Source organism: Semicossyphus pulcher, unplaced genomic scaffold (assembly GCF_022749685.1).
Source record: "Semicossyphus pulcher isolate SPU_LCO1_2020_fin unplaced genomic scaffold, fSemPul1.0.p SCAF_16, whole genome shotgun sequence".
NCBI classification, from domain to species: domain Eukaryota; kingdom Metazoa; phylum Chordata; class Actinopteri; order Labriformes; family Labridae; genus Semicossyphus; species Semicossyphus pulcher.
In genome coordinates, this window is record NW_027211670.1 from 21,236,271 (window position 1) to 21,257,565 (window position 21,295).

The 21,295-nt window shown below is 42.7% G+C and overlaps 1 protein-coding gene across 1 annotated transcript; it reads left to right on the forward strand.

The window, feature by feature from the left end:
* The first annotated feature begins 490 nt into the window (after positions 1-490).
* On the forward strand, positions 491-21,013 carry cdc42ep4b (CDC42 effector protein (Rho GTPase binding) 4b). Its single transcript, XM_069665141.1, has 2 exons — positions 491-643; positions 17,070-21,013. The coding sequence occupies exon 2, from the start codon at positions 17,260-17,262 to the stop codon at positions 18,259-18,261; it is 1,002 nt and encodes a 333-aa protein (XP_069521242.1). The 5' UTR covers positions 491-643; positions 17,070-17,259; the 3' UTR covers positions 18,262-21,013.
* The last annotated feature ends 282 nt before the right edge of the window (positions 21,014-21,295 follow it).

A 21,295-nucleotide genomic window follows, 5' to 3' on the forward strand; every position in this document is an offset into this window, starting at 1 on the left:
CCCAAAATGGTCCAGGGTAAAAAAGAACAAAACAAACATAAACAAGTGAGTATAAGAAGTATAGAGTGGATTTTGTTTCCTTTGGGTAAAGCCAAGCTAGCTATCTCCCCCTGTTTCCACAGTTTAATGAAGCTTCTTGGCTGTAGCTTAATTTTAAAACTTTAGTCATAAGAGAAGAGGCATACTTTTCTTGGCAAACTTTTCATTTAAATGTCCTTCAAGTTTAAGATTCCTTCTGCTGTGTGCTTTTAACCGAACTTTCTGAAGATCTTATTTCATCGCCATTAGTCCTGGACTGACAGCTTGGGAGCCCCTCCAAGTTGAAGTTCTGCCTATTGTTGTGTGCTGTGGCTAAATGGGGCTCTGTCCCTTTAAACCGCAGCAGGAGGTGGTGCTCTTCAGCTCACGAGGGGAGGGGAGAGGACGGGAGGGGGAGGGCCGCTTTGTGCGCCACACAGATGCAAAGTAAACGGACATTGGAGCACCAACACGGGGACTGTCCTGCTGCAACTCTTCTGCTGAGGAAACTAAACTGAATTTGTTGTAACACAGAGACTTCTCTTAGTTTTATGTTCTCTTGTTTTAACGGGAAGTTGAGTGGAATATAACCTTAAAGTTCTTCGTCTTTTGGACCGTTAAAAAGGTAACATGTTTGATTGTTGTTTTAGAGTTGGGTTAGCTTAAATGTCCTGTTGTATTACACTTATTCTGGTTACTTCTAAGAGTGACGACTTTAAGTAATTATTCGGCTGTAGTCTGTGTGTCTAATTTACTTTTCAGACTGACAGGGTCAGAAAACAGATGTAGTTTGAAGTAAAGCCAACGGTGTGAAATCTGCATCTCATTTGAATGTCAAATCTGCGCGTGGACAATCAGCGGCTGGCAGTCTCCTCGAGCTCTTGGCTGGCCCTTGTAGAGGGACATCAATGAGCCCTCTGGGGTCCAATATGTCTGGCATTAGCCTGCTGAAGATTAGAAAGTCAATGGCCAAACATTTAAGTGTAAAAGTCGACTCTGAAGTTTGAAGAAAACATCTTCTTTTGCCAAATAAAAGTACTTAATATTTTGTATTTGTCTCCAAATACTCAGAGAATCTTGGCATGCTTTATCTAGGTCCACACATTTTCATCTCTTTGATCTACTACTTAAAATGACAGTTTTTTTAACTATGTGTACAATTTGGACAGCCTAGTCATGTAGCTGCGCAGTGATCCTCAAACTTTTTTTAATGTTTCTAAATATAGACCTATTGGCAAAGAGCACCCATTTCACAAGAAATCCTGCTTTGTATAATTTGATTATGAAATAATATAATTTTTGAAATTTATAGGCAAGGCTTAACCAAAGCAAGCTGATGAAATGAGTCACTGAATGGGTCAAGTAACAGGGTAGTAAAATATTCCATACTTGGTGTGAGGCCTGCACGATATGAGGAAAATCTGCGGTGTGCGATAACCGATAAATATAGCGATGATGACAGATAAATATTGAATATGACACATTTACTTTAACTTGCAGTCACTTAAGTTTGTAACAACTCAAAAAATAGCAAAAATGTTTTCTTTTTCAGTAGAACATCTCCATCAACCACATTTCCCTTGCTCTTCTCTCCCTCCACAGCCATCATGCTGTGTTGATACCTATTTACCAAATACCAAATTGATACCTATCAGTCTGATGTTAGCTTATGGCTAGCTAGGGCTTCATCTGATTTGAATTCATGTTTCATGTGTCCAGCGCAACATTTGATAGATCAAATGTTGGTATTCTGAATGTGAAAGCATGGCACGTGGCCATCATAACATTCTTTCGTTTTTCTTTTCATTTCTGTTGTGTTTCTTGTGCTTGTTCATTTCAAGCCCTATTTGGTATTCCCATCAGGAGTCTCAAAGGGCCCACAAAACTCTAAAAAAACACTGATAATGTACAAATTTAGTTCATAGAAACCTAATAGTGGAATCTAGGTTGCAATGTCTGAAATAAGTGTCCCAAATAGCTATTTTCAGCTTCGGGACCGGATATGTTTTAATCAGAGGGGGCAGATGGGACATTGAAGCATCAGTTAGCTTCACTGAGAGTTACATAACATTAATACTCTGCTGCTGTGGGAGCTGAAAACACAGGAAAATCTCTGGGAATCAACCAAGAGCTTAAAAAACTACACTGCTACTCCGCCACATCCCTCACTCCCAAATTCCTCCACCTTCCTGCATCATTAGCAAGTTATTCCTGTTTATGTTTGCAGACCTGGCACTCGCCTCTTACGGTCATCGTGCCTGATGAACTGGGTAATTTACCCGGTGTAGCTACAGTATACCTGCCCGGCCTCGTCCATCATGCTCTGATTGAAGGCGGTTAAGTGTGTGCTTGAGTTTAACAACACTGACCATAAAGTCTGCAGGTTTCATTAGTCCTTCAGAGTCAATAATCAAGCCTCTCGTTCTTGTTAAACCGCCAGTCTGGACAAAAGTAGGACGACGTATTGACTAATGGGCTTGGCTTTGGTGTTGTCTTTGTACGAGGTTTGACCTCTGACCTCCCTCCTACACCCACACACACACACAACCACACCCGACAACAGCCCTTAGGTCGCTCATTATTTGTCATGTTGCTTGATGAATTATTTACCCAACAACTCCGCTCTGTGAAAGGAAAAGTGAGACTTAAAGTTGACTGCAGAGATTTAAGCCAAGGTCAGACTTAGCCTTCTTGCTTTTCTGTCTTTTCCAATAGCAAAAGTTTTTTCACACACTTCAGGCCTCTTTTCTCCTTATTGTATGGAGCTGCCAGGCAGATATCTCTCCATCAAGATCTATTGTGTTCTCTGCAGAGTCAGAGGGGAGGGGGTGTGTGTGTGTGTGTGTGTGTGTGTGTGTGTGTCATCTCTGACTGTGCCTTTTTTTGCGACGCATGCTATTTCGGTTTGCTCTGGAGGATTCTGCCGCTGCTGCGTAGTGAGGAGGCTGGCTACCTGCCCGACTCTGACTGCGCTGAGGTCATTACAGTTTAATACTGGAAAGAGGGCGTGCAGGAGAGGCAGAGGGGGGGTGGGGGAGAGCAAGTCAGACTCATTTGCACTCGTGAAAACAGTAACTTCAGGCACTTTCACATGCAGTTTGTTAAAGCAGAGGGCAAGTAATTTCCTTGTGAGTCAGTATTTTGTTTGTGTGCGTCTGGATTTGATAGAATGTGAAGGTTTTATGAATGCAGTATAAACCTTACGCTTTTATTTATAAAAGCAAGAAGTCTTACAAATGACTTAACTGGAGTCAGATGTGATAAATTATCGTGTATTGCATATTCCTGTTGCTTCCCATGCCTTAGGAAATGCCGATGTGAGTTTTTTTAGGCCTCAGTAATCCTCCCACCTTTATCCCATGCTCCATAGGGGGCCAACGGGGAATGATGGGAGATTATCTTGACATTTGGTCTTCTGCTCGGCTTTGCAGCCACATCACAGACTTTGTAAAGATCGTGGAGCTGAGGAAGAGAGAATAGCAGCTTGTTTTAAGCTTGTATGACGTGATTTTAGAAATATAAGTGAAGATGTCGCCCTCCAGAAACGCCAATAGAAAAGAAAAAGCCAACTGACCAGAGCTTAAGGTCATTTTTTAATCTTCTCTAAAAATATGCAAACCTTTTGCTCAAATCAATTTGGCAGCTGTAAAGGGAAATCACAATTATTCAAGTAATATTCCGTTAGTGGAAGTGTTTCAGTAATGCACGCTAGAGCTCTGAAGCTGGACGCTTCCCAATTTCTGTGAAGGATTAATCACTTCAAGGTGTTCCACGTGCCTTTGTTTTATTCTGCTGTTGGTGCTGGAACGCATCGAGACTTACGCTGAACTCCCCGTGGAGGCTTGTTTTGTCTGAGACAATTACAGGATTGACCCCACCTGCAAAGAAAGCGGCGAGGTCTTTGAACTTTGAGGCAAAATCATGCTGAGGATGTTCGAGTTAATCTTTGAACAGACTTGATATGGAAGGCAACACTGCGTCAGTGTGTCTTCAGGCTTTTCACAGAATATGTTTAACTTTGAACTTCGAGAAGAGAAACTAATTAACCTGAAGCACATTAATCAGTATCTGTAAAACAGAAGATCCCTTGATTTACTTCCTGAGAGATTTCTTTCACAATAAAAGAGAAAAATATGAGAAAACTTAAAACATAACCATCATTTGATGTAGAGGAAACATGTTTTGCTGTTGTGCTATCCTGTTAATCATCTTATGCCTCCGCAGATTTATCTATGACCCATTTATACAGGATTAAGTCACCCAGAGCCATGTATTGCATATTATTTTCTAGAAAGTTTGTGTTTGAAAAGACATTTGTGATTGTTTTTTTTAGAATATTTCCTTATTTTGGAACCAGAAAATTTGAATGTGGCTTAAGAGTAAAACTCCGTCAGCCATGGATCCTAAATATTTGGCACATGTCTGTAACCCTGTTATTTAAGTGAGAAACCCTAGCTGATTCTGGCACAGTGACACCACATGCCCTTTAACATCCCATTAAACAACAATATATCACGGCTGTTCCCAGGAAGGGGGCCGCTTTCTGTTTTCCTTGTGCGCAACAACCCGTATGCACTCAGTCACCCAGTCGCTCAGATCTGATCTGTTTCGGTCCGTGTCAGAGGAACGTGACCATCACGGAGGAAAACAACCAGCTCAACAGGAACTGTTTTCTTGTGCGGTGTATTAACACTCCACATTTAAGTCACATATGAAAACAAGTTTGACTCCACGACACCTCAACATGTGCTTCAAAATAGCACATTACATAAACATATTTAAGTGTGTGGTAATAGCTTATTGTTGCCACTTTAACAGCACCTGCTACTGTTTTGCTTCCTGGACCGGATTGTTTAAAGCAGCAGAACCAGTTTTGACAATAATCATGTCGCATGTGAATTGTGAAGATAGTTTCTCCCGAGCTGATTGTGGCCAGCTTGGTGGGCGTTCTCACATTGCTTAAGTTTCGAAACATCCTCTCTGGTTTCTGGTTTTTAAAAAGATGTCACAGAACAACTTCATCCATCATCACCTGGCACACCTGTCCAGCTCACATCCTCCAGAATCCTTTCTTATGACAGTACGTGACCACACCTTTAATTCTGACTTTGCTGACGAGGTCTTGATAATGTACTGATATCAATGGTGCTGTTTTGGATCTCTTTTGTCCACAACATCTGCTCTTCCGTTGTAGATAATTTGGAAACCAGACACATCTTTTAACGGCTCTCAAGGACTCGAAACCTCCTACAGATTTCCCAAACATTTTTTTGATTCCCACAGCTTCTGGGATTTGTTGGGGACCAGGCCTGTATTCTTGGCCTACTTAAAGGCTTACTGAGAGACAGTTTTGCAGTGTTTAGATGATTTGTGTAGAGTACTTCCATGAAGTTTAAGGATTTACGAGATACCGCAGCAGAGACTGAAATATTCTGATTTTTTGAAGTCGTCAAAGGCAAACTGAGATAACCCTGATGACATCAACAGGGTTATCTTTTTAGACTTTGGAAAGCACCCTGTATGGCCACAGAAAACACAATGCAAGAAGAATAAATATAACTTTAGTTCCTTGTTAAAGTTGAGTGTTTTGGAAAGGGGGAAGGGAGCCTGCACTCGTTCCGATCAGAGTTGCTCAAGATAGAGACCCCATCCAGTAAAATCTTTTTTAACAAGTGCTTTCTTATGAACCATGAACATTTCCTTGCTAAGCAGCATGACATTTCACCTCCCCGCGCTCGGGAGCTGATTAGAAACCTTTTGTTGGAGTATATTTCTGGTGGCTTTATCAGCTAAATTGCGTAATGAAACATTCTGATAACAAACTCAGTGGGCCTGCCTTCTTTTGTTGAACATTTCAATTAAAATCCAACATCCAAGTGCAGACACAACTCCATCAGCTCTGCCATCTGTAGCAGCACTAATATGGCTTCTATGGAAAACACAGTGAAATATTAACCACATATGATTGCATTAAGTTTCCCCTCCTCCACCCTGAGACGCTGACACAATATTGCTTTAAACAGCAGGCCTATGGTTGCGAAATGTATGTTGACTATGCCTGGGTCATATATTGAAAACACCAGCCCGGTGGTGTGCAGCTGGTCACTCCGGTCCACGCTCCGGCCTGTTTCCAGTCCAGTGAGCCCTCATTGTTTTGCTGCTCTGTATGGTTGCAGAAACAGGTGGTTTGCCTCCCAAGCGTATACCGAAAGACAAAGGGGGGGCTGTTGGCGTAGCTGTGGTCATCTCTCTGCCCAATAGATGACAAATTCATGTCGGGAAAGTAGTTCAGGAGATGGGAACCGTCACACGAACTATAATAGGCCTGAGGATCCTGAGAGAATTACACATCTTCCTGTCTGAGCCTCCAGAGGACTTTCCAGGTCAGAAATCCAGTCCTCTGAATATAGATAGATTAGTATCTGAAGCCTTTGTTTCTTTGTATTAGAATCACATTTAATAGTGGGTGTCGTCAAGTGGGTCACCTATCTTGTGTGTGCGTTTGTGCTATAATCTGTTTTCCTTTAGGTGCATGCGTGTGGTTTGGGTGTGCCACAAGGGTTTGGTTCCTGTCTTCCTCTCAACTGCTTTGTTTTTTGTTCTTTCTCTGTTGTTCTTTGTGTGACATTGCTGGTTCCTCAGTTACAGAGAAATTTTGTCCGCCAATTGGGAAACATTAAGGTTGTTTGTTTTTGAATCATATGTTGGTGATTCAGCCATAAAAAGCCAACTCTCCCCAATGACCCTTGAACCTATTTAAGGCAGTTTGAACACGAGCCGTTGATGGACTTCAAACATCTTGTGCACCTGAAACACATACACAACACATGCAAACACAGCCTCATGTGCTTCTCTAATGAAAACTTCATGGTTGTTGAAATAAGGTTCCAAGAAATCAAAGTTGGTGCTTGATTGCTAAATCAAAGTAGCATGCCGTCAACGTCAAAGCCGTCTTTCAGAAAACCAAATCAAAGACAGATGAGCGGCGAGATGACACTGGTGATACTTCAAAGGCTTCCCTGCTGTAATCAGGTGATGGTTCCCGAAAGCTCTCAGGGAGTTTTTTCACTTTTATCATCTGGCCAACAGATCTGAAGTTTTCAGAGCAAACATTTGACATATGATCTGAAGTTGTGGCAGTAATTTTGCCCGACGTGATCTGCTCTCCATTTCTTATTTGATGTGGCTTCAACTTATTATAATTGTAGAGACTGTTTTTAGATTAATCTATCACTCTCTCTTACTGAACGCAAGTTTCCTGAGCACAAGTTGACATCTTCAAATTGCTTCTTTTTTTTTCTCCGATCCCCAACTCCAACATCCACTAAAATTTAATTTAATCTTAAACAGGAAAAATTAGCATTTCCTAAAATTTTACTGCCTGGAAAAAACATTTGATAAAACTGCTTTTTAAACAATTTACTAAGAAGTTATTTTTCTGACTAAGTATGGCAGTCCTAATTTTAAGATGTGTCCATCTATCTCAGGTAACTGGCAGTATCTTGTAAGTCACAAGTCGGCTTCAGTTTGGCTTATTATAGTTCTATAAACCCAGATTTTCGCTACAATTTATTGCAATAAATGGGTCAAAAGGTTGCAGACATAAAGTCATAATGCAGATTTGTAAAGAGTGAAGATTTACAATTTGTCTTGTCTGTCTGCAAGAAGACAAACAACTTCTGCTTGTTTTTTGAATGGAGTTTGGCTGGACCATTTCTAATGAAAGCTCTGATGAGCTTTAAAGAGTTGGAAGTTATTTAAGGTGCATAAATACTCCAATATAGAAATGTATGTAATGGCTACCTGCTGCAAATCTTGCCAAATTGCATCAGCTGTCTTTGATTATACAAACGTAGCTGCCCCTCATCCCCTAACCGCCTTCAGGGAATGTAACACATGCACATACAGTATTTCGCCCATACTAGATGATAGCATGGGCGCCGGTCTGGGGGAGCTGAGCGGCTGAAATGTGATCAATCCTCGTGTGCACGGCTGGACATTCCTGCAGAGTCACTTAAGGTAGAACTCGGTCACAGCCAGCGTGTCCTCCTCACACATAGCACTTACCACATCACAGTGGGTGCAGGTAAATCAAGCAAGGATTCAATTACGTTAACAACGTGCTTTACGAGGGCAGCAGCTCCAGTCTTTATCTCCGTCCTGCTCTAAGATTTCTCGGCTTGTCGGCTGTTGCGAGTTGCCATTATCAGGATTGAAGCGGCCATGTTTGTTGGCCTGTGTGCTCTCTTTTTGTCATCTGCCGTTAGTGTCGTTAAAGTTAACACCATGGGGGTTTATTAACTCATGTTGTCAGTGCAGAGTTCCTGGGGCCTTTATAGACGGTTTGTGTGTTCGACTTAAAAGGGGAGGTCGCTGATAAAAAGGCCAGGAGGCTGCTGAGAAGTTGACACATTGCAGAAAAGGGTCACTTATCTTCCAATCACGCTGATAGGCCTCCTGCTGCTATCACCAAAGTTTGTACATGTGTTTGAGTCCAGCTTTTGTAGAGTCTGCAGATTGTCACACTGGCATCGACTTATCTTTTTAGTGATTTGGCATGTTTTGCATCCCAAAGGTCTAATTCGGAGCGACTTGTTAGCGCCTCTGACCCCATTTTCTTTGGAAAAATTGCAGTCAATATGGCCAGTAAACTATTTGAACTGTGAAATTGGCGTCCCCGCTGGAACAGAGCATTTTGTTCTCCCTCCCTGTCTTTTTGAGCTAAATCCTCAGTATTAATTCTGCTTTGTTTTGTCGTCCAGCAGCGATTGGACGCTTAATTCCACCAGTTGGCTGAGATCCTGCCCTCGCGTACCAGGCGTGAATGCTGTCTATTTGTCAGAGACTGATGGGGCGGATTTCAGTGATTAATTAGACATGTACTCTCATGTGCACACACAGACACTCACACACAGTGGAGTACAATCGCTCCTCTGTAGGCCGTAATGAGGGTTTGGGTACATTTCATGCAGGACACAGTGAAAGAACGTCTGTCGCTGTGCTGGCATGACCGAGTGAATCCAATGTGGTGACACCCTCCATCGTCCCTTTGAGGGCGGGTTTCTCTTCAGTGCCTCCATCTGTGCCTTCCTTTTTTGTGTCCCTGCGGCTTTGTTGCTTCACATGGGAAATGTTATGCCTCTTCACATTTTAACTTACAATATTATATTCCCCCAACAACGAACCTTCAGGAGATTTGTTTTGGGTCTATTTTATAATAAGGGAAACATGTCTGTTATCTATCTTTTTGGTTTTTAGCCAAGCTTTATTTTTTTACCCTTCCTGCCCGGAGAACAGCATGGCAGCCCACCGAGCATCTGATCAAACGCTTTATCCAAATAGGCAGCTTTCTAAAATACCAGCTCGACTGGATCCAGGGAGAATTCGTATGAAGGCATGCTCCCTGCATCTGGATTTCAGGATTGCAAATGATTAAAAAAATCATTTAAATAGTCGTGTAATGATTGGGTAACTAGGCCCCCTGGGCTCAGAACAAGAGCTTGAGCAACACAGCAGAAGCAACAGGAGATTGATTTTGTAGTCAGACAGTGGAAGCTGGATGCTGCTGGTTTGGCAGAGGTTGGTTAGCTCTTGTTTTTGGCGGGACAGAGGTGTGGTGTTTGCCCTCCTGAGCTCCTGCCACACAGCGCAGAGGGCCGGCTCAGGCATGCTGGTTTTATTTGCTCCCGTCGAACACGCTGCCCTTAATCCTCCTGTGGTTTTGTTGCTGCCTGTGCGGCATTGGGGCCCTGCAGGCTGCAGTTTACACACTCATCATATACAGAGGGCCTGTAGAGCTTTGGCTGCAGTCCTGCTGATGTAGGTATATTTCAACCAGCTCGGCTGTTTGAACTTGTTCCTGAAAGCCGTTTTTACACGAGCATGATGAGAGTTGTATTTCACTTAACATTTCAGGGCGATCAGAACAACCTCTGTTCAAGTCCAAACAGTTGCATGTTTCAGGGGTTTTTTTAAGCTGCTGTATCCCCACCTTTTTAAATCGTTAATACATATTTAATTTTATATGCACAGTTGCTGACATGTTATTACTCGTCAAATGATATGAAAGTGTTCTTTTTAGCATGTTTGCAGGGCAGAACGTCGCAAAATTGTGGCAAATCCAACATGATACAAACTTTTCTTTCACACGACACGTGAAGCCTCTAAGTTTTAATTTGCACATTCTTCAGGACAAACTTTTTCTCTAACTTTTAACGCTTTAGGGTGCCGGTTTTAACTTAATAGCATGTGTCATGTGAGGACAAGTCTGTTGACTCTGCTCATTAAGGTTATTAAACCCTGAGGAGATTTAATTTAACCAAATAAGGTTTTGTATGCATTCATCATTTCTGTTGAAAACCATTCTGTTCATTGTGACGGTTTAATGAACGTGTTTAGAAGCAATTTCAAAGGATTTCTTAAGAATTTGACCCGACGACATGTTCATTCATCTAGCTCTGCCTTGAGCTCTCGGCATCAACTCACATCTACCTCCACTAAATACTGTATAATGAACCCAAGGTTCCACATTCACAAAAGGCACAATAACTCATGGCCAAAAAATTTACTCTGCGACCTTCAAATTGTACATGTTGGCGCTCCATTGGGCCACCACGTTTTAGTCACATACTGCACATCCCTATAAACAGAATAGAGATAAAACCTGAACCCATACAGATCTTCAACAAGCTGATTCTATTGCACTAGTGTGAGTGTTGCTTTGCTCCAGCTCTTAAGCAGCCGCAGCAGCGAAAGACCTTGGTAGGGTGCAGGGGAACTAAGCACACGCTCAACATGTGCTGTCGTTGTTGTGCCCGTTTTGGGGCGAATAATCCTCCCCCAAACCCTCCCTCTTTGACCTGATGTGATGAAATTACCCCGTCAGATTTGTCCTTTTTTTCCACATATATTTTCTCACAGGCACCTCATCACACGCTGTTAAGAATCTACAACAAGTGTGATGTTTGTAGAGTCTTTATTGAAGACATTTCTGCCTCAGGCACAATGCTGGAAAGGAGGGAGCGTGCTTGAGAGCGTGTGTGAGGTAGAGGCGTGGGGGTGGGGTGTGAAAAAGAGACTGTGAACTTTTCCCATTTAAATACATAATAATACAAATATTTTCCTTCTCTCTCCATGTATTGAGCTGTCACAGTTATGAATGGCTGTGCGCAGTTGTGTAAAATTCATTTCTTTGTGTTTTTGCATTTGCAGTTATGGATTAACTATGATACACTTCGCCTGAGGACGTCTGTAGGTTGCAGTGTAAGATTCTGGACAAAGTTTGTGGACTTTGACTTTAGTTTTCTGAGGCCAAGAAGGTTTTTTTTTTACTCTATGCCTTTGAAGTTTATTGTTGTTTTTTTCTCCTCTGTTGCTGCTGCTTGGTTGGAAAACATTAAACACCCTCTGCAGGTCCACTTCTACGCAAAAAAAACACCACAATCTATTTTCAATTAGCTACAAAAATGAACTAAATAGCAAAACAAAGCTGGTCATGACGACTTTAATCGGCAGTAAGGCAGCTTTGGCACCCTGTGGACACTTTAATGCTGCATCATTTAAGGCGTGTTTAGTTGTTTATGTGTTTTGCCTTTAGAGTATTTTTCATCCTAATTTGCCTCCGGGCAGCTGCATCAGGACATTACAGGAGGAGCGTCAGTTTAAAAACAAACCGTTGCTGTTTCCTGTTGCCGTGGGAGCGCTGGGTAAGCGAGCACTGCAGGTGTGTTGACATACGTTGGATCTGTTTACAGTGGAATCACACTGCCTCGCAGACCTGAGTGAAATAGGTATGTTCCTCGAGACACGTCTGGTAGGGCTGTCTTTCTTGACATTCACATCCTTTGTGTGAGGATATTTCTGCCATTTGTCATGCAGGGTTAGCCGTAGAGCTGTGTGGTAAGATATGGAGTAGAACAGGAAAGACTGGTTCCCTCTGAAGCTGGCAAAAATAATAAGGTAGCGTGGAGCAACAATGGATAGTTTATTGCATGGTGTCACGTGTTGGTATTAGGTCTATACACAAAATCTTATGTCACTGTATCAGTCGCACCTTTTCACACCTCCTGCTGATTCACATTTCTTGTGTGTTATTGAAAGCGGCTGAGTTTGTATGCTTCGTACAGAGTGTATTTCTTTATCTGTTATCCGTGTGTCGAGTCAAGGACAATGAGAGAACGTCCGACTGGAGGGGCTCGGAGACACAGAGAAACCCAGTGAAGTGAGATAGAGGCTTTGCTAATGAGCTCACACCAAGGCTACAGCTATGGTGCGAGGAGAACCGCACTCATACATAGTTGATGAGGTCTCCTAATTCTTTTTTCCCGCACATTTGTAGCATCTTTAATAGAAAAAAAGTTGTGCATTAATTATATTTGTTTATGTAGCGTTTTTTTGCGCTGGCAGTAGGACGCATGAAAAAAAATGTAAAGTAAGATGAAAAAAATGTATTTTATGTCTTTGATAAGTGTATTTATTATGTGTGCTTCATCAGCCTCCTCCCCCCGTGGGAATCAGATGTTCGCTCTGGAGGTTACCAGCCTCACAATGTAGCAGCAAATGAAGTTTGCCGACCTTCTTTGTCAGAACTTTCCATTCTTATGCAGCTCTATTGATGAATTGATTAGCAATGTCATAGATGGCTCGCATAAGCATTAGCATATCAATGTTGCTGACAATAGGGCTGAACAATGGGTGAGATTGTGGCTAGTTCAAGGTTAAACAAAGCAGAGGTTTTCCTACCGCTCAGACAGCCGATTCTCTGTGTCAAACTTTATATCATTACAAGAGACAACTGGGGACGAATCCCTCAACTAGGGAAGAGTTTGATGTTACACTTATTTAGAGGTAATGTTTGCTCGCTTTAATGGATCTCTGTAATCCTCTCGTCCAACGGTAAGTCATAGCAAAACAAAAGCAGAGAGTTACAAGTATGGCAGCATTGGTACACCCACTGCTTTTCAAGGTCTTCATTGTCATTAGCAGGAACAAGGAAAGGATATTTTTCAAGCGTGTGTTAAAACGTAACTGCTAGAAAAATGCACTTAATAAAATGCATCTTTTAAAAATAGGTCGCTAGGGAGGGACTTGTTGCAAATATTGACTGGCATTTACAGCTGCCAATAGCACTGGATGTACGAACATTCAAATACAAACACAGTGACGACCTGTTGCTTCTGGCTAGCTCGTAGGTCCTATGTGTCACAGGGGAGGAACATACATATTTCAGTGTTTTTATTGGACGCCAAATTAGTTGCACCCAGCGCAAGAAGGGCGTCACTATATTTGAATATTGTCCAGGACCCAACAAACTTGTACCAACCACATTATTTTGTATCATTGTTGGGCTAAATACTTCAAACATGTATTTTTATTTCCTGGGTACTTAGATTTTATTCCCCTTTATTCTCTAGACTCAAGATAACCTTCCCGACATGAGTTACGTAATCACCTCCTACCTGTCTCCTTGTAACTCTTGCACGGAGACCTCTACCTTGTAAATAAATGATCGACTCTTCCTCTGGCTCCCGTTTTAAAAATTTACAAGCAGATAAAAATAAAACCAGAAACTTTGCCTGTTGGTTTTATCTTGACAGCAGCCGAGCTGTGATTGGATGCCTCCTTTCCGTGCTCATTGGCTGGAAGGAGAGAAAGTGGCCCGGGAAAGCCGAGGACAAGCGTGGCTCCTGTGATCTGTGGGATTACAAGAGCGGGCCTGAACGCTGATGAGCAGGGTGGCTGTTATGATGTCATTCTGCACGCATCAGAGTCTGCCAGCGACATAAGATGCTCTTAATCATTCATGGCCCTGTCACCACTCGTCTCAGTTTGAGCCGGAGTCATGTGGCACTTTGAGTGCTCGGTTACATAAAGGCAGCGTCACCGGCTGGCACGATGACTGAGGCGATAATTCTCATCTAGAGCAAACACGATCATACTTATTATCTCTTTGGGCATATTTGGTGCTCTAACTCAAACACAAGTTCGGTTACATGTGTGTCTTTAATGGTAGCTGCGGCCTATGAGTTCGACCAGTCTGTCCGTTTTGCTCCATGAGGCGGTAAACAGAGCGCTGAGATGGAAATTTGCCTCCAGCTGAATTTAGAGTGTGTGTGGTTCGGGTCATACAGGCCAGACTGACTTCAGTACAACATATGAGCAAGCACAGAGCTATGATGACAGCTTACCCGTCTAGACACTGAAGTAGGGAACTTTTTTTACTCTTATTTATGTATGAGTGCGTCCGAGCCTATATCATCTTTCCTACGTTCACAAGTCGAACAGATAAGAGCACAATCAAATCATTAAACTCCAATCCAAGTGGCAAGGAAACTTTCCTTTTTTAGGGTATATAAATACCTTTATTATATCTTGCATTTTCAGCTAGAATAAGCTCGGTATTTCAAATGTACTGGAGGCTAAAGTTACCTAACAGTAATTTGGCTAAAGCATGGATAGAGTTTCCCTAAACAACTACAAAGAGATCAATTTTCCCTCTTTATGAGAAGGAACATTCAGCACAGCTACAGTTACATTTTCCGAATATTAAAGCTCTTCTTCGAGACTCTGGGATGTTGCTTTGAAACCGAAGAATGCACATGACACGGCCTTGATTTATCTTTTTTTAAAAGTACTGAAAGGCTAGAACTGAATATGACAGGACTGCCTGCAGGCCGCACTTCATCTTTTGTCATGCCCGCAATAATGGGGTCTTGATGATCCTGAGGGGGGGTTGAAACTGTTCCTCATCAAACACCAAGGGGCCCCAGAAGACACGAAATGGGCCATTTCCTAGAATGACTTTAAGGTGTGAAGTTTGCACCTTTTGATATTTGATCACCCACTGACATTTTTTATGCCGAGGTTGAATGTATTCGAATGGCGACGCACATCAAAAGCATTCCCCCCCCCTGCAGCTGTAGCATTGTGGCGTTTGTCTTATTGCCCCGCATGTGGCCACCAGGAAGGGTTAATCCATCTGAATGAGCTGATCTCTCCATGTAGGGGATGAAATCTTTCTCTGCTGTCTCCGGCCCGGCTTAGAAACAGGAAGCTCGCTTGGTAGCCGGTGCTTCGCTCTGATGTTGCCATAGAGAAATACAAAGCTATGGGCAGCGGGGAGGAACATTATCAGTTGATGAGTTGTCTTGAGTGGTCAGTCGCACATTCGGTAGCCTTTTGTGCAGCAGATACTAATTGGCTTTTGCACAAGGCATGAAGCAATAAAGGGTTTATCTAATGCGAGATCACACTGCATTTATCACACCACCACGAGTCGGCTCGTTGGGACTTTGTTGGCATTTGTTTGCTATGCGCTATAATCTTATACTTTGGCATCCAGTTGCTTTTTAAATGGGCTTTTGTAACAGTAAGCCCCCTCCAGTTGCCACATATAAGGGCGTGAACTCAAATGGCTTTCACAAGAGCGATTGAAAATGAGCTTTTTCTATTGCTATTGTTAATATTTGCTCTTTGTCAGGCCTTCTTTTGTGCCATCCTTTTCTGTCGTGGTGAAAGTGCATCTCTCTCATTAGCTCTGCCAAAACTACTGAAGAAATCTTGAATTAAGTTGTTGAATATAGAAGATAAAACCCTTGAAACTGGATATAGTTCAGTTCCCTTTGGCCATGATCTCTCTTTTGGAAGGGGAGAACAAAAAGCAGCCACAGAGTCTATCATCTATCAACCCCCCCTCTGTTCTCCCTACTGCTACAGTTGCCTTTCCAATTGAATGGGTTCTTGTCAGAGATGCAAATGTTTTCACGGGTGACGTTGCTGTGGAATATTGTTGAGTGAAGCCCCCATTCATTCACAGTTGGGATACGCACACAGGCCTAGAGTGTGGGCTTCAGCTCCGGTTTGAAAACACTGAGAATGACGACGATTGCTGTCTGGCTAAAACAATTGAAGCCCTTGTTAATGTCAGTAACACATGGAGGTAGTGAACTCTAGCTAGCACATGAGTGGGAGTCTAAAGCTCTTCTCCATTCGATTCTGTCTTAAGATCGTGTTTCCAGGCTTGAGTCACAGGTGACTTCGGGACACTTGGGTGTCAAGTGTTGAAATGAGCCTCATTGTCAGCTTATTGAGTCAAAGATAATCAGTGCACGTACCCGATCAAACCGGTGTTAAGTCAAGACACTGCTTTCCTCACTTAAAAAGCCTTTAATCTATGACTTGGCAATCACCAGATCTGGGAGTTGCCCGCTGATGTTTGTTCAGTGAGTAACAGTTATAGACATAACATAATATTCAGTTGGAGGTACTCAAATGTCGCCTTCAAGGCTAAAAAGCAAAGGTCAAAATTGGGTGAAAAACACAAAGAGCAATCAGGGAAAGAATTCTCTTGAGGATAGGAGAACAGAATGTGGGAGATCTGAGAGACTTTGAGTAGTTTCTGTCGATCCCTGCTGAAAAAATGCTGCGCCACTTCATTCTTTCTTCTTTTTCGTTCCATTCCTTTTATTCCTGCCAGCTTGAACTGCTCTGGCTCCCAGTATCCTGTGTCTCGCCGGTTATGTAACAGTCAGGGGCCTAAATGGGAACTAAAGCGCAGCAGTGAAGGCGGACACTGCTGCCACTTGAAAAAATTGAATGCAACAGCAGCCTATTAGAGTTATCTGCAAGAGCTCAAAAATGTATTGCAAAGGCTCATTTGAGCATGCATTAAATTCATACTTGGTTTGCCACGGTCAACGACACTGGCGGTATTATTAGTGGTTTAAAATTAGTTGAAGGTGCTGTGGACTGTACCAGAAAGCTTTTCTCCACCATTACGTAACACCCTTACAGACTTCTTCAAAGAAAAGCTTTTTCTCGTCTAGAATCACTCAAGTGAGGCCTCATTTTGAACACCTGGCAATGAAACTTTCCATACTTGATGATGAGCGAACTGATTGATAGAGAAGCTTTTAAAGTGGTACTTTACATTTTCCTCTGACTTATATGGTGTCTGTTATTAATTGTTTCCACTCTGAAAGCCAAGGTACAAAGCTTGATTTGCTCTACGTAAGTACTGATGTGGCTTTAATCCTCGTTTTTCTTCTTCACAGGCTGATCCAACGGAAAGATGAAACCAGAGCTGGAGGACCAGAATGTTTGCAAACATTAAACACCTGGGATTATACTTTCTTTGACCAAATCTAATAAGATTGCCAAAGATTTCTAAAAAGGAAGAAGTCAGAAGTCCTACAGAACCTTGTTTTATTTCTGTTTGTGGATTATAAGAAAGAGACTGCCATCATGCCTATTCTCAAGCAGCTGGTAAACAACTCTAACCAATCCAAGCGACGGTCAAGGGCTGACCTGACTGCAGAGATGATTAGCGCTCCATTGGGCGACTTCCGCCACACCATGCACGTCGGTCGGGGAGGAGATGCCTTTGGGGACACTTCGTTTCTCAGCACGCGATCAGGGGAGCCTCCAAGGGAGCCTGAAACGAAGCAAAGCTCCCCGGGGCCCAAACCGGGGCTTCTTTCCCGCACCTTCAGAAGCAGCAAGCGATCGCAGTCTGTAAACCGTGGGGACAAGTATGAGTACAATACGATGGCCCCTTCTGGTGGCTCATCCAACTATGTGAAAAACGCCATATCCCTGCCTTACCTAAATGATGAGGACATGAACAGAGGACACATGACAAAGAGTGTCTCCTCAAGCCCAATGAAGACGCTGATGGAGATTGAAACCAAGCCGGTGAATGGAGCAGCAGCGATGGCCACGCTGGATGCGGAGTTTGACGAGCGCAATTTCGGCGAACTTACAGATCTGCCACCGTCCATGCCTAAAGGTGGCGGCATGAAGCACGCAGAGTCCATGATGTCCTTCCACATCGACTTGGGACCCTCCATGCTTGGGGATATCTTGAGCGTGATGGAAAAGAAAGGCTGGGAAGAGGACGACCTCGGCTACGAAGAAGGCAAGGGTAGCGATGGCCGCCCCTCGCCCTCCCACATTCCCCACATAGATGATGAGGATGCAGAGGAGCGTGCTCCAGCCAGGCCGCCTCGCAGCATGTACCAGCAGAAGCCCGTGGTGGATCCCTACACCCCGGAGATGCAAACCAGGAACAACCACCACAACCTGGATAGCTACTCCGTGTCCAGCTCCGGCTCGGTCACTGAGGAGAAACCTCAGTACCACCTCCATGATGGCGACACGGACAGCGCAAAGTACAGCTCGCCACGCGGGGAGGATGACAGAGATTTCACCTTCATGGATGACGACGAGGACGAGATTCGAGTGTAGACCAAACCGGTAGTGGACAGTCTTGAAGGACACTTCTGGAGAAGACCGGTGTTGCAAGGCTATCACAAGCTGGGAAAGGCATTGGAGTGCTTGAGAGGCAGGGCCACATCTGCGCTACACTTCTTGTAGATCTTTGTACACTTTGTTCAACACCATCGATTAAACCAATTAGGCCTTATTCACTGTGCTGTAGCAAGAAGATGTGAGCTGAGTGCAGACAGACTGGATCACAGAGTGGAGCTCTTGAAAGGTTTGGGTTGTTAATGGTTGCAAATGTAAGCACCAGTCAAACTCTGAACACACTATTTTTGGGGTAATTACCCATTTTTAAAGGATACTGTCTTCCAAACCATGTCCAAGCAGAAAAAGCAGTAAGCCATTGGTTATGAGCACTACACTCGTCTTGGTAGGCAAAGAGTGACCATAAGGTCAGAGAACTGGACGCCAGCTGTCAATCACATGAATATCACATTTGTTGTGTGATGCGTGAGGTGAGGAGGAGGATGCGTGAGGGCACAAACTTGATGTGGATGTTTGTCTTACAGATTCTGAACAAGGAAGAGGGAAACGGACAAGAAGTGAAACTCGGAGAGCTTTGTGATCCCTGTGTGTGGGAGCGCTCATTTGCCAATGACAATGTTTGGCACAAACACTACATAGATAAAGTAGTTATTACTTTGATGGTCTTACTTTATGGGGCGATTTCAGCTATTTTTTTTGTTTACTTTTGGAAGCTGGTCTACTGTTGTAGAGCTTGTTTTCTCCAGTTTGGTAGTTTTTCTATTATTTTGCCTCTTGTTTCCGTCTCTTCTGCAAGGTCTTCATTCTTTAATTTCACTGACAGCTCTGGTATTTATTCATTAATTTTAATAAGGGATGGATCGTTCTTGTTGTGCACTACAAGGTCTTAAAAGTTTTGATTTGGTTTTTTTTCTCTAATATGTTTCTTTGCTTAAAAAAACCTCTTAATGGTACAATAGAGTGAGCCAGCTTTGCTACATGGCACTTAATTCTCAAGTAGACATTAAATCACTTCTGCTGACGCCTTCATGGAAAGGCTGTAGTAGCTAACAAGGACCTATATTTGTAAACATGTAAAAATGTGAATTGTCACAATAAGAGGCCTTTTGTACGTGTTCTGTGTCCTGCACCTTAAGAAACAGGACAGAGGTGGTGATTGTGGCTAATTGGGAGCCATTCTGGGTCATTCCACATCATTACTGAGGTTGGTAGCATTAGCAGGTCAGCGGAGAGGCATGAGTGTGAAAGGGACTGTCGGAAAAATGTTTAAATGCTAAATTAATAGTCATGGCTTGTCTGTAAAGGCAGAGAGAGGATGTAAAAACATGCACAAGGTGTTATTAGAGTGCAGAAACTTTAATAGACGGGCATCAGGTATGTCTCGGGGCAGTGCTGAGAGTGGCAGATATTTCCTTTAGCGGCCCCACAAGTGATAACACTCACCTCCACTACACAACCCAAATCACAGAGTAGAAACAGATGATTAAATCAACCAATCATCTGGCCTTTCCCAGTCTACTCATTAAAAGTGCTGGATTTTTGGCCCCCGACCAGCTGGCACAGCTCCAGGAACAGCAGGGTCAGGGACAGACAGGTGGGCTGTTTTTGTGTTTAGTCGTTTCACTCACTCGGTTTCTACTTTCAGTTATAAAGAAGGCAAAAAAAAAAAAGCTGTTCTTTCCTTGCAAGAGTCCATGATTAATGTCTGACCTTTTTTATTCTGTGTTAGAAAACTAATCGCCACGTTTGACAAATGGGAACCATGTATTTCCCGCCGTGGCGTTGATGCAGGTGTGTACATATAGAATCAGGATGCTGTGCCATTCTTCCTCGGGGTTATTGTATAGTTTTGAAACAGCGACGTCTACGAGAACAGGTTGCAAGAAGCTCTGAAATTATAAGCAATCTGGAGGAAATTGCCAAGTATGTTGTAACCATATGATTGGGTAATGATAGCAGTGATGTTGAATTATGTTTTTTACTTCTGTATAGAAACGCGATATGCTTTGAGTCTTACATATGTAGATGTAAATGGGCCAAATTTGAAGATGTCTTTTATGAAATATGATTTGTGGATTGTTTGGGCAGCTGCAATCCTTCACGTTCATCACGAAGAAATGGACATCAATGAACAAAAAACACTCCTTTTTCTGCTTTCGTTTTAATCAAGTGATGTAAATATGATTCGTGCCATCAATTATTACAGCAAACAATCTTTGTTATCAGAGTATGTGGCCACAGCGTGAGAACCAGAGGAATGTCGGCGGCTTTAACACTAAGGAGCACATTTGTGGCCAAATTGTATTTGCGAGTAAAATCTGGCAACAAAGAGGTGAATTATGGACGCTAAATTACGCTCAAATATTTTCTTGTGATTGTTTAAACCTTCTGGCGTTTGTTGTGTTTCTCTGTGGGAAACTCCCGAGCAGGCCAGAATACACCACATAAAGGAATTTGCAAATACTCTCCGCCTCAAGTCTGCTTAAAAGTTTTCCATGGCCCTGACAGCTGTGGTTTTGGCGAGTGGCAAAAACAAAACAAAAAAGATAAGGACTGCGGAAAAACAACCGACTCAAAGTTCAGCTGTAGAATGTTTCTTCTTTTTTTTCCTCCTATTCAGTGGCTGTAGTATTATGCCAATTATGTACTGTCTCCTTTTCCTATTCCTTACCCTGGTTTTACAGTATATTAATATATTTACCTTCCTTACTTTCCTTTTCTTTGAAATAACAGCTATATTTTTCAATAAAAGAGAAAGCTGGTAATCTTTAACTACAACTGCTTTTGTCTCTTTTTGGTCTGTTACCGTGGAAAGCTGCCTATTTGTGCACTTAAATTGACTGTCTGCTTCAATAATAGGCAGAAAACTAACTGAAATATGATGTTCACACAAAATAATTTTTACAGATGGAGCTGCTGAAAGAGTTTCAGCCACATTTACAGTCTCACAAACACTCAGAGTGGAATTATTCAGCATAAATAACCCTGAAATGAAAGATAAAACCTTGTTTAA

What these genes read in the sequence shown, in the direction of transcription:
- cdc42ep4b (XM_069665141.1), top strand. Translation starts at nt 17,260, where the DNA reads ATGCCTATTCTCAAGCAGCTGGTAAACAACTCTAACCAATCCAAGCGA.